The sequence below is a fragment of the Empidonax traillii genome, unplaced genomic scaffold (assembly GCF_003031625.1).
Source record: "Empidonax traillii isolate 1590-97213 ecotype Southwest subspecies unplaced genomic scaffold, ASM303162v1 scaffold38:size1800464, whole genome shotgun sequence".
In the NCBI taxonomy this organism is placed as follows: Eukaryota; Metazoa; Chordata; class Aves; order Passeriformes; family Tyrannidae; genus Empidonax; species Empidonax traillii.
Genome location: NW_020955231.1, coordinates 1,010,189 through 1,025,901, shown reverse-complemented (window position 1 = coordinate 1,025,901; position 15,713 = coordinate 1,010,189). Strand labels below are relative to the sequence as shown.

At 41.6% G+C, this 15,713-nt stretch overlaps 2 protein-coding genes across 4 annotated transcripts; one reads left to right on the top strand and one right to left on the bottom strand.

Moving 5' to 3' along the window:
* The first annotated feature begins 610 nt into the window (after positions 1-610).
* LOC114054706 (cytochrome P450 2H1-like) lies at positions 611-8,215 on the top strand. The gene is made up of 9 exons (XM_027878105.1): positions 611-846; positions 2,205-2,367; positions 3,234-3,383; positions 5,211-5,371; positions 5,753-5,929; positions 6,266-6,407; positions 6,696-6,883; positions 7,351-7,492; positions 7,988-8,215. Exons 1-9 carry the CDS (start codon positions 667-669, stop codon positions 8,167-8,169), a joined length of 1,485 nt encoding a protein of 494 aa, XP_027733906.1. The 5' UTR covers positions 611-666; the 3' UTR covers positions 8,170-8,215.
* A 3,195-nt stretch (positions 8,216-11,410) lies between these two features.
* BLOC1S2 (biogenesis of lysosomal organelles complex 1 subunit 2) lies at positions 11,411-15,173 on the bottom strand. 3 transcript variants are annotated; one of them, XM_027878101.1, is made up of 5 exons: positions 15,154-15,173; positions 14,015-14,131; positions 13,068-13,187; positions 12,464-12,568; positions 11,411-11,976 (listed from the first exon to the last, which is right to left on the bottom strand). In XM_027878101.1, the coding sequence occupies exons 2-5, from the start codon at positions 14,055-14,057 to the stop codon at positions 11,945-11,947; spliced, it is 300 nt and encodes a 99-aa protein (XP_027733902.1). In that variant the 5' UTR covers positions 14,058-14,131; positions 15,154-15,173; the 3' UTR covers positions 11,411-11,944. The 3 variants fall into 3 exon arrangements, with proteins under 3 accessions (XP_027733902.1, XP_027733903.1, XP_027733904.1); XM_027878102.1 differs by lacking the exon at positions 15,154-15,173 and adding an exon at positions 14,877-14,994; XM_027878103.1 differs by lacking the exon at positions 15,154-15,173 and adding an exon at positions 14,282-14,676.
* Positions 15,174-15,713: the final 540 nt, after the last annotated feature.

Here is a 15,713-nt window from a genome sequence, read left to right as displayed (position 1 = left end):
AACATGAAGCTTTTCAACAACAGAGGGGAGGTGGCAGGGGAGGGGAGATGGATAAAAGCCAAGGAAGCTGTTTCAAACAGAACTCTCCAGGGAGATTTTGCTACAGAGCAACTCTCTTTGACCCACTTCATTTTTCTTGCCATTATGTATTTTTCTTTTCATTATCCACTGCTGGATAATGCTGAAACAGTTTCATAGGTCAGAGATAAACAGAGATAAAAAACCTCCTTTTGCACTGATTCTAATTCAGGGTGACTTTAAGAGTAATGTCATGTCTCTTATTGCATGGAAACTTCCTCCAGTGATGAAACTAAGTTTTTTTTCATTCCATTAATGTTTCCATTCCCTTTCTTAAGCTGCAGTTGTTAGCATCGTCTGCTCTCTACAGGTGTCCTCTTCCTTTTTTTATTTGTTTCCTTGCTGAGGCTTCACTGGGTCTGAATTACCATTCCTTTAGGGTTATTACATAACTTACAAAAGTCAACTTTAGTAACATTAATTTTTATCTTGAGCAGATTAATAAGTAATCTCATATCTCTTCAGGAATAGGAAAGCACTATTGGATAATTTCAACCACGTGCTTTGGTGTCACAGCACGTAAATAAGCATGGATTTACAGGTCCAACGTCAGGCTCTTCTAACACGACTTCTCTTCCTCAGCTCACCATGGAGCTCCTGGGAACAACTAGTATTATCTTGCTTGTCTGCATCTCATGCCTTCTTCTCTTGGCGAGATGGAGAAGCGGATCACAGAAAGGGAAGGAGCCTCCTGGTCCCTTCTCACTTCCCATTGTTGGAAACGTGCTCCAGCTGAACCCATGGAATGTGCCTGAAAGCTTGAAGAAGGTAGGGGACTGTTTCCTTCTTTTCTATGTTGTCTTCATTGTCTAAAAAAAGCCCAGTCCCTGCAGTCTGAGCTTAATTCACAGGCTTAATTTGCATTGACCAAATGTTAGACTCAAATAGAAACAAAAGGTTTCCCAGATATACATGCTTCTGAAATCTATATATCTAATTCTATATATTACAAGTCAGTTTATGTATTTGCAATGATCATACTAACGATGACTCACGTGCTGACCTCACAGGATTTACTTTGATTACAATCAAGGCACTGATGCTGCTACAATATGCACTATAATCCTCCTGTGCCCAACTCCTCACTGTGATGGAAACATGGGTTGGCCCTTTTTTGGGGGAGAACCCTGCTCCATTTTGCTGCTTCTGCTCCCCAGCAGATATGTAAGATCACCTGGGAGTGGAACTGGCAAGTAAAGAAATTTAAGCAGAAAGGTTTGGAGGTAAATTGTGCCATCCATTCTGTCCCCTGGCTGATGTCAACCATCTGGCAAAAAAAAAACCCTGTGTGTTGCAAGGTCTGGAAGGAATGTTCAGCTGAAGTGCCTGTTCCTTCGGGGATTGTGGGGGTATGGTGGCAGATATATGGAAAGGGTCGATGTTCCTGAGTTCTTCAGAGCAAAACTGTGGTGATGGCTGACGTCACTGGGTGTATTATCAGATACACACATACCCAGATGAGCTCATTTTTGCCCTTGTGAATGCTGAGAATTATGAGCACCCTCAGGCATTCTGGTATGTTTCAGAGCACTAAGTGATTTGGTTTCCCACCATGAAAAAACCCACAGGATTTCCTCTAGTTTAGTCTCATAAAGTGAGCATAAGAAGCAGTCCAGATTAGAACAAATAGCCCAAGAATCTGCAGTTGTAGCCAAAAGCAGATGCCTGGGAAGGAGTACATGATTAGTGCAAGAATGCACTCTCTGCTGACATACTCACTCAGTTTTCAGGGGTCTGTGGCCCAGGAAATTTGAGAAACAGCTTTGCTGTTTGTGCTCAAAAACCCTTTAGGCATTTGCTTCCATATGTGTAGATAATTTGGTTTTGAGCTCATGTAAACTGTTATCCACTATGCCCTGCAGAAAGGCCTTCCAGAATGTTTTGCCAGCCCTCAAATTTGGATTTGATACCTTGTCACTTCCATTCATATCACTACTTCTTGTATAATTCTCCCTTTCCTTGTCTGTAATTCATAGCTGACAGAGCTCTGCACTGCTGTTAATCAATGTCATGTTTCAGCAATGCTGGGACAATGGCAGATCATCACTCAGACCCCTTTGCTACAAAATCCTTTTCACATGAATAACATTCAGACATGTTGTTCTTTGTGTTCCTCTCTCCTACAGCTCAGCGAGAAGTATGGTCCTGTCTTCACGGTACATTTAGGCCCACGAAAGGCTGTGGTGCTGTATGGTTACGATGTTGTGAAAGAAGCTCTGATTGATCAAGGAGATGACTTCAGTGGAAGAGGTACTCTACCACTGATTGAAAAACTCTTCCAAGGCACAGGTATGTCGTTTGTAATGTTAGCATAAAAGATGCATGCTTTCAGTGCTTCAGGAACACAACTGAGAGGGCAGTGGAGGAGGGAGTGGTGGATTTCATTTACTACTTTCATGCAGACAAATCAGACATTAAAGATCAAAAGCCCAACTCATGATTTAGATCCTTCAGTAAACTGTGGTGCCCTGGAAAACTGTGTAGGGTCCCAGGACAGCTTCACTGAGGGCCTTTCTATTTTAAGCATGCCTCACATTCTGGCTAAAATGTTGTTCATTAAATGTGCCTCTAAGGTCTTACATTCATTCTCCCATTTCTGAAAATACTCTAAATATACGCACAGCTATGGAACCAGCAAAAGGAAATTCCACAGCACAACAAATATAAGATAATATAGGCTGACCCTGTAAGGGCCACATTCAAGATTATGCCATGAGATTATTCACCAGGTCAGTCCCCAGTATGGCATTTATCTGGGTAAATAGTACATCTTCCGTGGTATTATATACAGTGCAGTTCCAGTGATACTGTCAATAAGTATATGCTCTGTGAAGGGGCGTAGCAGAACATTTAATAGTTATGTCAGTGCAAAGACCATGTGCTTGTGGCCTAGACCAATTCAGTACCAGTCTTACCTACTTACTTACATCCTAACATAGTTCTGGGAATACACAGTTTTACTCAAAGTGTTGTGACAGATGGATCAAATTTGACACCTCCAGAATTGCACAGAGGTTACATTTTTGGGCATATAGCAATAACAGTGTAACTCCGCAGAGAGGTGTCTTTTCGGGTTCAGTACTTACTGTGTAGCACCCTCTTAGGGAAAAAAAACCTGTTTCCTCATGAAGGTCTATTTTTCCTCCCTGTGCCAGGCATTGTGACTAGCAATGGCGAGACCTGGAAGCAGCTCCGACGATTTGCACTCACCACCTTGCGGGATTTTGGGATGGGGAAAAAGGGTATCGAGGAGCGAATCCAGGAGGAAGCTCATTTTCTGGTGGAGAGGCTCAAGAACACACACGGTAGGATAAGGACTTCATGCCTGCTAGGACACCATGTACCTTTGCAATGAGACAATGAGGCGTACAGGGCTGTTTCACAAAATCTATGACCCAAGTATTGGGCATATGGTTGCTGTTTCTGCTCCCTGATTCAACAGGCAAAGTCATCACTCCTGACAGTCGGTCAGTCAAAGGCACCGTGACAGCGGGGAGGATAAATGTAGGAGACAGGGTTAGAAAGTATCCTTTTACCTGTTCTGCTTGAGCGACAAGACAGGAAGTGGCAAAATGAACAGCTTTGCCACAAAGCCAAGAGTTTGATGGAATTCAGCCATGGAGACAGGGCTGGACATTGCCAGCATGCAAGCAACATGCACCTCACCTTGTCTCCTGCAGCTCCATGTAAACAGATCTTGAAGAAGCGGGTGACTAGAGAACTCATTTACAGATATCTGGGTTTGGGTCCAGTCCATCTGAACACTAGGTAGACACACCTCCCAATTGGTGGGGCTGTCCAATGGGAACAGGGGCTGCTTTTGAAAGCAGAGTATAACGTAACCCCCTTGGTTTAGACCTATAAATGTGTCTTCTGGTAGTGTACAGGTTAGTGTTACTTTTAAATATTTCCCCTGAGAGTGGCACAGTATCAGCCTGGACCTCAGGCTTTCATTACACATTCCATCCAGCAAGCTCTCAGTGTGTGCTAATTCTGCAAGGTGGAAAAAGCAGATGGATCTAACAGAATGATGAAGCACCACTGTTTTCCATGAGCCACGAATTCAGTCTGGCTTCATAGATAAACATTCCTGTTACAAATTAGAGAAAACACTCTCACCTGCATTGCTTTTATCCTTTGACTTACACAGTAATACTTATTTCTTATGCTCTTATACACTTACAAGTATTTCTTATGCCCTTACCAAACTTCCAACTCTAGCTCACCTTGTTACAGCATCTTTTATTGGGTACTGAAAGGCTTTGAAGCAAGATATATACAACTGAAAAGGATAAAGCCATTATCTACCCCTAGTGCAAACAACAAATAGCTGATTAGTATCTTCCAAGTTCAGCATTAATATACTCACTACCTCTGATGAGACATCTGCTGAATTTTCAATGGCCAGAGAGTCACCAGTCAGGCAGAGAAGGATTGGTGCCATTGCTGCTTGGAACAGGTTGATTCTCAGTGCTGTCGAGTTGACATTTTCTGACTCCTTGGTTTTCTTTCAGGATTTTATACCTTTTCATGTTGTTGTTTCTCCTCTTGAAACCTTGAGATGCAACTTACCACTCTCTCTATTTATACTTTTCCTTTCTTTCTTGGGTCTAATCTTGCTTTTTTCTTATGCTGTTGTTTTCTTCGTAGAAATTAATGCAGCTGTGCTATCAAAACTAGATTTTGATCACAGGCATTTGAACCCCTAGGAGAGGGTTATACAATGGAATTTATGCTAATAGAGTTCATTAACACAATGCAATAACCTAAAACCATGGTTCAGGGAAAGTCCTCATGTTTTCATTGGGATTTCGTGGGAATCCTTAGGCCATTTCTAAAAAACAATATATAAGGCAGACAGGTGTGTGCCAGCTGAAGAGAACTAAGGTGCTCAGACAAGTGTTCAAGTGTTCTGCTGAGAACCAGGCAAAAGAGATACTTAAACCATTCTAGTTGAAGTGAAATTAGTTCACTTCAAGAAGAATAAATTGGACAAGCCTTTCACCATCCTTTCAAAGGACTGTGAAACTGTGGACCTCAAGAGGATGTGAAACTATCCTCGAGTGTCAGAGGAGGAGATGATCCCTGAAATACTGAAAGTAAGATAACATTTCTTTTGTTTGTTGTAACAGAGCGACCTTTCAGCCCTGACAACTTCCTAGTCCACGCTGTTTCCAACATCATCTGCTCCATTATTTTTGGGGATCGGTTTGACTATGAGGACAAGAAATTTCTAACTTTAATCGATCTGATAGATGAAAACAACAAGCTCCAGGCCTCTCTACAAACACAGGTGTGTATGGTTATATTTAATATTTATTATTATAATATTTATTAATGAATATTTATTCATGTTATTTGTTTTTAATTAGAGGGGACTTTCCTAAATTTTGGAAAAAAAAATTGAAAGTGAAAAAGACAGTTCCTGCTGTTTTTTTCTTATCTTATGGAATTGTGATTGTATGACCAAAGGATATAATTGCAAAAGTTGCTGAAGTGCAGTCCATCCTTGAATGTAGTAAAACCATAAAGTAAATGGCATTAAAATTCTGAGTAATAAAGACCTACCATTCCAAAACAGTTTAATTGTCCCATTTTCTTAGTTTCAATTGGGGAACATACTATTGTATCTGCATTAATCAGAATGTGTTTTTTTATCATTTTACTTTTACAGCTATATAATTTCTTCCCAACTGCCATGGAGTTAATACCTGGACCTCATAAACAACTGATAAAGAATATTGAAGAAATCGATCAATTTACAACAGAAATCGTAATGGAGCACCAGAAAACCATAGATCCCACTTGTCCTCGAGATTTTATCGATGCTTTTCTTAACAAAATGGAACAGGTATTGTAAGAGTAGAGATTTACTGGATTGTAAGGAAATCAGTGCTTGAATTACATCTTTTCACTTGTGATGGGGCACTGGGCTTTTGCAAATACAGAGAGGAACTTGCTCTTCTTGCCACATGGACCAATCTGGTTAATGTAATTCAATGCTACTTCCATACTAAAAAAGGTTCATAATATTATTCAGTAGAAGTACCATAAATGCTGGCGTTCTGGGGAGTGTCATGTTTTTGAAAGGACATTAGATATGTTTATAAACATACATTATGGGTACAGGACTTTTTAAACAAGCTTCTAGGTTTTATTATTCAAAATCTGCCAAATCTTCTTGCAGGAGAAAGGGAATGTCGACTCAAAATTCACCATTGAGACCTTGTCCAGAACCACGCTTGACTTGTTCCTTGCAGGAACAGGGACCACCAGCCTCACACTGAGATATGGAATTCTGATTCTCCATAAATACCCAGAGATAGTAGGTAATAGAAAAGGAAATAAATAGTTAAAATTTTTAGTAGGTTACAGGATCAGTTTAGACAATTCATGTCACTACTGCATGTGGCAATGGTCCCCTGACTAAGAAATATGTCTTTGCAGTGTGGAAATGTGTATTAATCTTAGTTCTATTCACAAGAAGGAGATGTTAATACTAAGTATGTTCATATATTCCTGATTTACTAAAAGCAAGTTGTGTTGTAAATACAGGAAGAGACTTAGGCTAACAGATGGACTACTTGTCCACTGAGCATTTATTCATTTCCTAACAGAGAAAATGCAAAAGGAGATTGATTCCGTGATTGGCCGAGACCGAAGCCCCCGCATGGCAGATCGGAACCAAATGCCCTACACAGAGGCTGTGATCCATGAAATCCAGAGATACATTGATTTCCTTCCACTTAACGTCCCACATTCTGTGATCAGAGACACCAAGTTCAGAGACTATTTTATCGCCAAGGTCTGTTCCACTGTGTCTGAGAGAGGTCATAATATTCTGAAAACAATTTTATGTTCTAATCTTTGTATTTTATTTAATTTTCAAAAGCACTGAAATGTTATATTGAATTGGAATAGTTTTGTTTGGAAGGGGATTCTGGTAGTTATTGAGTCCAACCCCTTGTATTAGAAAAGGAAAAAAGAAAATATTTTTCATCCTCTACGTGAAAAGTGAGGTAGAGCTTTCTATTTTTTTTACATAAATGTAAGGTGTATTCTATTTGGAAAAAATATTAAATACTCTAAACAGACTCACCACTAAAATTCATTAAAAAACCCATCTTTTCCATACCAATGTCATATATTTTCACTCATTAAATACTCATTTTAAGCTGGTTAAACTTTGACTATCTATTTAGCTCTGGGAACTTCTTTATCCCTCTTTGCTTTAGCAAATCTGCATTGTACCTTTCTTTTTTGTCAATTCAGGACACTATGATATTGCCTATGCTGACTTCCGTCCTAAAAGATAGCAAGGAATTTCCAAATCCAGAAAAATTTGACCCCGGACATTTCCTGAATGCAAATGGTACCTTTAAAAAGAGTGACTACTTTTTGCCATTTTCTGCAGGTAAGACCTCTTCCTATTTCAGATCCTAGACTATCCTCTCCTAGAACCTCTTTGAAAATTTCAGTGACTCCATTGCCAGGGTCTGTACAGTGATGTCTGGTGACATCTGCTAAAGTCACTTTTGGGAAGCTGTAACCCCTGCACTAGAGTTTCAGTTGACTTCCTTTCTTACCAACCACAAAAGTTACTTCAATGCCTTCTACAAGAAGTGGTGTATAAAGTGGGACTCAGCCATGCAACTTCTCTCTCTCCAAACTTACCATCAAACAGCAGCAGAACATGAGAAACCAGAGCATTCAAACCACCTTAGCCCACTGAGCACTCTTATTATTCTAGACCCTTAGTTCCTAGTTTAAATCACTTTCTTCCCCAAAATGCTGCAGTGGTGCCTGTGCCTTCTGAGACGTCTGAACTGTCAAGGAACAGTGGTAAAACCAGTTAGCAAGCAAAATACTCCACTGTCACCTCAATTTTTATTATTTTCTTTTCTTGCAGGAAAACGTGTCTGTGCAGGAGAAGGTCTGGCCCGGATGGAGATATTCATATTCTTAACATCCATCCTGCAGAACTTTACTTTGAAGCCTATTGTGGATCCCAAGGACATAGACATTACTCCAATAATCACCAGTCTGGCAAGCATGCCCCGACCCTATCAGGTCTCTTTTGTTCCACGTTAGCCAAGAGAAAACTGTTGCCAGCTCCCAAACTCATGAATGCTCTGGCTGATACTTTATGGAGACAAAAGTGCTTAGAAAAGAAAATCGTATGGTGCCACATCACCACAGCCAGTTCTAAACAGAGTAGGCAAATGCACGGAGACGAATACAGCTCCCCGGGCAAAATTATACGGGTTCTCCTCTGCACCTACTTCGCTCAGCTGTTTCCTGTCTGGCTCCTGACATACCAGGGTGTGTGGTCTAGCTGCCTGAGAGCCCTGCTGCTGTTGTCCCTATCACTTGATCATCTCAGCACAACAGAACAGATGCTTGTACTCCAGGGTTTCCACAGACTGTGCCTGAGGTACCTCACTCCTCTGTACCTTCAATTTGTTTGTAACCTATTTGTAAAGATAAGCGTAAAACAGCGAGATTTTTTCTGTTAGATGATGATCATCTAATATATTCTTGTCCCAGTACTTACTGTCTACTGTGGTGGGAATGGAGTTAATCAGTGACTGGGCAGATGGGTCATCTTCTGTGTGATTGTAATGAAGGTTTGTGAAGTTACAACTTATATTACAAAATAAAAAAGTGATACACTGAATTGTTCTTTTCCTGAGATCCCAGACCATCTTTCAATGAAAAACCTGCATCCACAAAGCTTGTATTTCCAAATGTTTTTCAAGTCTTGTACACCGTTGAAATCTGTTTCATTTCACATGTATACAAAATGTCATGAGCTGGCTAATGACCTATAAACTTCCATTCCCAATGTGGGATAATACACAACTTATGAGAACCCCAGCTGTATTACAGAGCTGTCCATTGTGGGACAAAAAGGACAAATTAAATAATACCAGGATATCCCCAGTGCCATTTCCTAGATAAACGCCAGCTTGCATCTTCCCATTTTTTTATGAAGTACGTAAAGATTACTACAGCAATGTTACAATCAGGAAAAAAATATAAATAGTGATTACATGAATTGCCAATCATACATGTACAGATCTAGGATTGGCATTTCTTGTCTTGATCACCTTCCATGCAATGTATAATATACAGTGATTACAGAGCTGAATCTGTGGGAAAAGACAGTAACTGTAATATTACCACAATGGTATTAACTGTTTATTAACAGGCCAAACTTGTTTCCTTTGGAAGTATTAATAAGCTAGATATACTATGACTTGGTGGCATAGCATGCCAAAGGCAAAAGCCACAAATGTCACAAATTCATAGAAATAAGTTGGCTCATCAGATAAAAAGAAGAAAGCACTCTGTAATTCTTTAGCTATGCCATGACTAAAATAGCCAAAGCAAATGAGGAAGCTGCTTCCTTGTTTCAGACATCTTCCTCCATGCTGAAATGACAAGGAGGCAGCCAATGCAGATCAGCAAGAAAACAACTTTAGCACCCAGACACTCCACCACGGTATGAAATGGGTGTTGAAATCAGAGGAGGGCTAAAGCCGTGTTCTGGAAGTCTCACTTTGCGTCACTCACGGTACAAAAAGCAGTGCAATGGTAACCAAAAACTGCTTACATTAGCTCTGGGTTAACTAAAAAAATTAGTCACTGTTGAAAAGCCCTAAATGTCCCATGAAGCCATAGAGTTTCCCCTCCCTGCCTGGCAGCGCACAGTGAAGCCTAGACTTTTTCTTCTGCAGGGACAGTGCAGACAGTGCATTACTTGCTCAGGTGCAGAACCAGGCAGGACTGTATGAATTTTCTATGGCAAACCTCGCACAATGTCCTGTCACTTGGCCATCTGAAGACTTTTGAACTTGATTAAATATCCGTTCTGCACACTGTTGCTATTAGTTCCCAAATAACTCTCACAGAACATTAGCACCTCTGTGAGCTCAAGTTTCTAAGATGCTTCCAAGAATCTGGGAAGCAGCTACAGAACCAAGTCAGCCAGGCAAGTACTAATGAAGAAAAGAACTGGCAAATTCTCCAACATACTTAAATGTCCCCAAGTGAAGAACTCAGTGAAGGAATCCATGAGGCAAATAAATGTACTTCTGCATTTGCCCCAAAACAGAGCAATAGCATTTGCTACTATTATAAATTAATGTGACTTACAGAGATTAACTGGATGTCTGGACAAAAAGGACAGATGTGGGTCAAGGGAGATGGGGTGATTCTCCCAACTGCCATTTCAGATTATTTTTGACCTCTTGGGACATCAGTGCTCCCTTGATAACCCCATACAGTAGCATGTAAAGCTATACATGACCGTCAAGAGGTTCAAACTTTCAACCTAAGAGTTGAAAGTGACTTTGTATGACATAGAACATTCCGAGGTTCACTAGCACTGCTTTATCCTGAGGATGAAGCTCTCTATTGGATTACTGATTAACACTGAGGAACTTTGGTTCTGGGTCTCACCTTTCTAAACGGATCTTCTGTTTGGCATGCAAATACACCAGAGATGTTTTCTAACATGAATCATAACTGTAACTCCCCCTACTTGTGTGCTGCGGGATATAGAACCTCCCCTCAACTGAGACACACACCCATGGAGCAAAGGTTTCCACTTCCTTGCAGTTGATGCCTCAGCTGATGCCTCCTGAGTTTTCCCTGCTGACACAGCGCCCTCTTCTGTCCCTCCGCAGTGCTGCCAGGAAAACACCGCGTGCACAGAAATGCTGCTCCTATTTTAAACCCAGGATATTTAAAGTGATGGTGAAGGCACTTGAAGATCATTCGCTTCACCATTTTTAAACAGCACTAGGGAAAAGTGTCTGTCCTGACTAATTACCGTGCTGTACACTGCCCACCACAATGAGGATGTTTACCACACTGGCACGTGACTAGACATTCTTCTAAAAAGACTGTGTTTTTTTCCTACATATCAGCACTTGTACTATTCTCAACTGCAACTCACTCAAAAGCCAGCTTGAAGTACTTACGGTCGACAGGTATGGAGTACGAGGCATGCCTGTTCAATAAGCAGGGCTCAGCCAAATTAGCAATTTGGAAATAGTTAATCTGGTAGAGAAGCAGCTTTTTGTGCTGGACATACCACTTCAAAAACTACTAGGATCACAACTCACTGGCAAAGTACAGAAAAGATCTCCTAGGTTAACTGAGCACGTGATAGAGCAATAAATCTTGCAATTTCACCTGTGGTCCAGGCAGTCAAAGAATGCAATTGCAACAATACTTGATGCAGAGTTTGAAACATGTTCTTTTCTACCATCTTCAGTAGCTGGAAGAAGTCTGTCCTTTGAAAAAAATAAAAAACCAGCTTACATAATCTTTCCAACAGGAACTTAGGATTCCAGAGAAACAAATGCAGCAAGTTGTTTTATTGTAAATTTATAGTAATTAGTCTCCCTATTTCAAACAGATAACCAAAATTAGGGTTTTCAATACCCCTCTCATAAGTCCAAAGGCCCAGGTATCTTCTCAACACAGAGGTCAATGAAGGAAAAAGTGAAGTTTTGGTCCTACTGCTATTGAGGGGAAATGTCTTTACAGAGGACTTTCTTAGGCAGAATATTTCATGTGAAAAACAGGACTAACACATATATAGCCAATATCAACATGGGTTAGGGACAGGTTTCTACTTTTCACTGCAAAACAACTGAGCAACAGAACCTCCTGAGAAGAGGAAAATATTATTCAGCCTTAAGCCTGAATACAGCCTACTGTATTCAACAGCTAGAAGTTCCCAGTCTCAATGTTAGCTGCAACGAAATCCTTGGCAACATACAGAACTGTTGTTGTGTAAAACCTGGAATCAGTCTGATTCATTGCCCAACTCCAACTTAAAGACTGTTTAACTTCATCGCTTCTCCAGTTTTTTGTACTTGGCTTCTGCAGAAGGAAAAATAACAATATTTTAGTACAGGGTAGGTAAGAGCTTAGTAAGTACCTTGTAAGCTGCTATACATCTTAAAATTCAAGTTAATTAACTGTATCATTCAGGATCCTTTACTACTAACGTATTTAGGTAAATATAAATGTACAATACTTTTTTCTCAAGCACACAGTGTTTAAATCAGAAAACTAATAATAACAATAACCTAATCCAAGAGAACCTGGGTGCCTTTATGAATTCCGCTATTTTCAGGATCAAACACAGATCATCAGTGCATATTGTAAAAGAGAAATCAAGCCTCCCTAATAAGCTGTAGTTAAATCACATCTGTACTAATCCACCATAATATAACTTGTTACTATAATCTTTTCCCAAAGGCAACTCCACAGCTCAGATTCGTTAAACAGAGCTTACTTTCTTTCTTTTAAACCCCCTTGCAAGGTACTATGTTGCTAAGTCGTAACGGTAGAGAACAGTAGTTACCAAGCTTTTTGGAATATGCATCCAATTTATACGCTGCCTGCTCCAGAGCTGCAACCTGCTCCTCAATTAGGTTTATTTGTTCCAGATATGGCTGAAGATCAGCATCTTCAAAAAAAGAGGAAAATTGTATCTGTCAGTTCTCAGTAATGCACTTCCAAAAAACAGTTCACACTTGAAACACAAGAATTTCTCATTACATTCTTCAGATAGAACAATTTAAAAGCTCCTTACTTCCCCTGCCCCAAAATTAAGTGGTGACACTGGCATCCATATTCCAGGAAAGCAGAAATTGTTTAAGAGTACTGACTAGACTCTAACACAAGTAACAACACAACATGAATCAAAATAAGTGCTATTCCTATCAGATCTAAAATCTGGGGTAAACCAGGACATAAATTCAGATGTATTTTCTCTTATGCTAGTCTACATGGTCTATAGGTGTAAAGAAATATACAAGATTAGCATTTTATAGCAGCACATCCATTTCAGTGAGTTTTCTTTCCTTCAGCACATAATGGAATGTGAACCTTCTGACTCTTAAGATGCTTCACTTCCCAAACAAGTGCACCATTCATTATACCCCTACCATATTTGGTGTACTTACATTTTTGATTCAAATCCTTAAGATTTCTACTGATGTTTATAGCAATATCTTTCATTTCTAGGTACTTCAAGCTAGTCAGCTTATTCATGTTTTCCAAGAGTTTGTAGTCTTCACTGGTGGCTTAAAAAAGAATAAAGTTTCTTTTATTAAAGGCTGATGTGGTTTGAATCATGTGCAGACTCTTCAAGAGGACAAGAGATTTCAAACCAAGAGAAAAATGTAGAGAACAGTCTGGATGGCAATCCAAGTATTAGCATAACAAGTTACAAAACAAGAGATGACCTTTTGTGAATTGCAAAAATCAACTAAGCTGATGAATTCACCTGTAATTTTTTTTCTTTTTTGAGAGAAAAATTTACTAATTCCTTACATTTCTACTCTTACTCTGTTAAGTTAGACAGTTATGTTTACAAAAATGATAGCGCAAATTCAGACTGGTCATCCATACCACATGTCCGTCAAGTCTGTGCAAATCAGTGGTGCTGTGGAGTGCTTTCAGAATTAGAGCCTATGGAATGCACTAAGTTGATGAGCTTACTGTGTTTACTTTGCTCCAGTTAATTCTGCACAGCAGTTTATTCTAAAGCATCAACATAATGGAAAACCGTGTGCATGATCCTTGCTCCTTTCTAGTCTTTCTTAACCTAAACTGCTTTTGTTTGTTCACTTTTCCATTTACAAACTTATGCAAGACGAAAAAGAATTATTTTTAAGTTGCTGATACCACACTGAATTATTTTGAAAAGTATTTGTGCTATTCTAGGACTTTATTAAATTAATAAGACTAATCTCAGTGTTGCTAGTAGCCTAGCAACATGCCAGACTTGAACTGCCAGTCTTACCAGATGTGATCTAAATTAGTTTAGACAAACTACACAACAGATTTCTTTGAAAGAAAGTGAAAAGAAACAAGAACTTACTTGTAGGTCAGTATTGCAGTGCCTTACCTGTCAGTTCTCCCGTTAAGTAAGTGGCCATTTTGCTGAACATGTCTTTACAGAGTTCATTGATGTCTGCCTCCGCTGGTTCCTTTGCTTCCTCCGCGGTTTCAACAGCAGGATCCTCTACTCGGGGTAAAGACATTACAGGGTTAAGGCAAAGCTATAGCAGGTGGAGAAACACACTGGAAAGACGGCCCCATGCTTTTTTTCCTTTAAATTGCCTACATCTACCTCCCATATAAGTTGCCTACTTTAAGCTAAAGGGTAACAAACCTTGGCAGATGCATTGAAGCAGCTTATACCATACCAAAATTATTTCAAAGCAACACTCTAGGGAGCATTCAAGAGATAGGCACCCGGCCTGATCGCACTGGCAAGTATCAGCCCCCTCCTTTGCTTAGACGAGAGGTAAGGAATTTAGGAAGAACTTCTGAGTGACTTTGCGCATGGTGCTGATGTTTATTTCCAGTCAGTGACCCGGAACAGAAGCACAGTCGCCTCATGGGGGCTACACAAGATCCCCGCCTGCGGAAAGCGGAATCCCCGCTCTTCTCCAAACCCGTTTCTACCACAACCTCGTTCTGCCCTTCCCCGGAGCGGTCCGGCACCTCTCCCCCAGCCCCACAGGCCGACCTTTCCCTCCTCGCCAGCGTTTGCCGGCTCGCACACGAAGGCTGCCCGAGGCCCGCGGCCGGAGCATGGGAGTCAGGCGGGGGAGGACGCGCCGGGGCGGCAGCGGCAGCAGCAGCAGCAGCCTCAGCCGGCCCGACCCGGCCCTGCCGGCACACTCAAGGCCCCGGGCCCCTTCCAGCACCTCGACCTGCCCGGCCCCTGACCCGCACCGCGGCCCCGGCCCCCCGGCCCTTACGCTTGGCGGGATGCGCGCCGGCCTCGGGCGGCCCCTCCGCCGCGGCCGCCATGGGCTCCGAGCCCCTCCCGCCGCCCCGCGCCAGCCTCCTCCGGCCGCGCCAGGCCCGGCTCCGCCTCTCGCCGGGCGGGGACGGGCCCCGGCTCCGCCTCCCCCTGAGCTGCCGGCGGCGGCGGCTGAGCGAGGGCGACAGCGGTGGGAACGGGCAAGAACACGCAGCCCTCGCTCTGGCAGCAGGAGAGAGACAATCACCGTGTAAAAAGTGGCACGAGTTTACTTGTCACCAGAGAGGGCGTGGTTCGTGCTCGACGAGGCTGCGCCGCCAGAGAGATCATTGAACACCAGAGCCGCACCGATCGCTGCGGGGGCACAGCCGCACTTTCACACCGCAGGCCGGTTCCAGGGGCTGCTTCCAGCCCGGCCCTCACAGGCGAACTCTCTAGTCCTGTGTTTGAGGATATCTTCCTTCGGCGTTTGCTGGTCCACTTGTATCTGTGGGTCTTAATGCAACTTAATAGCATCCCTGCTGTTGCTGATGGTGGCGAGGAGACAGCTGCTGGCACACTACAATCGTGTGGGGACTGTGGTATATGTCGCTGTAGTCTGCCACAGCAATGTCTGTGTTTTTCCTCAGTTCTACAGTGTAAGTGGCACTATAGATATAGATTGAGCAGCTAAGCATTAAGTCTGTTGTTTAAAAACTCTGCCAGTGCTAAGAATACAAATTTTTATTAAAAAAAAAAAAAAAAAAAGGTAATTTCCTCTCCTTTTAAGTAGTAAGTATATTTTTTGCTGTTGGTCATAGGGGGGGAAGTTGTTTGCTGGTTTTTTTACACT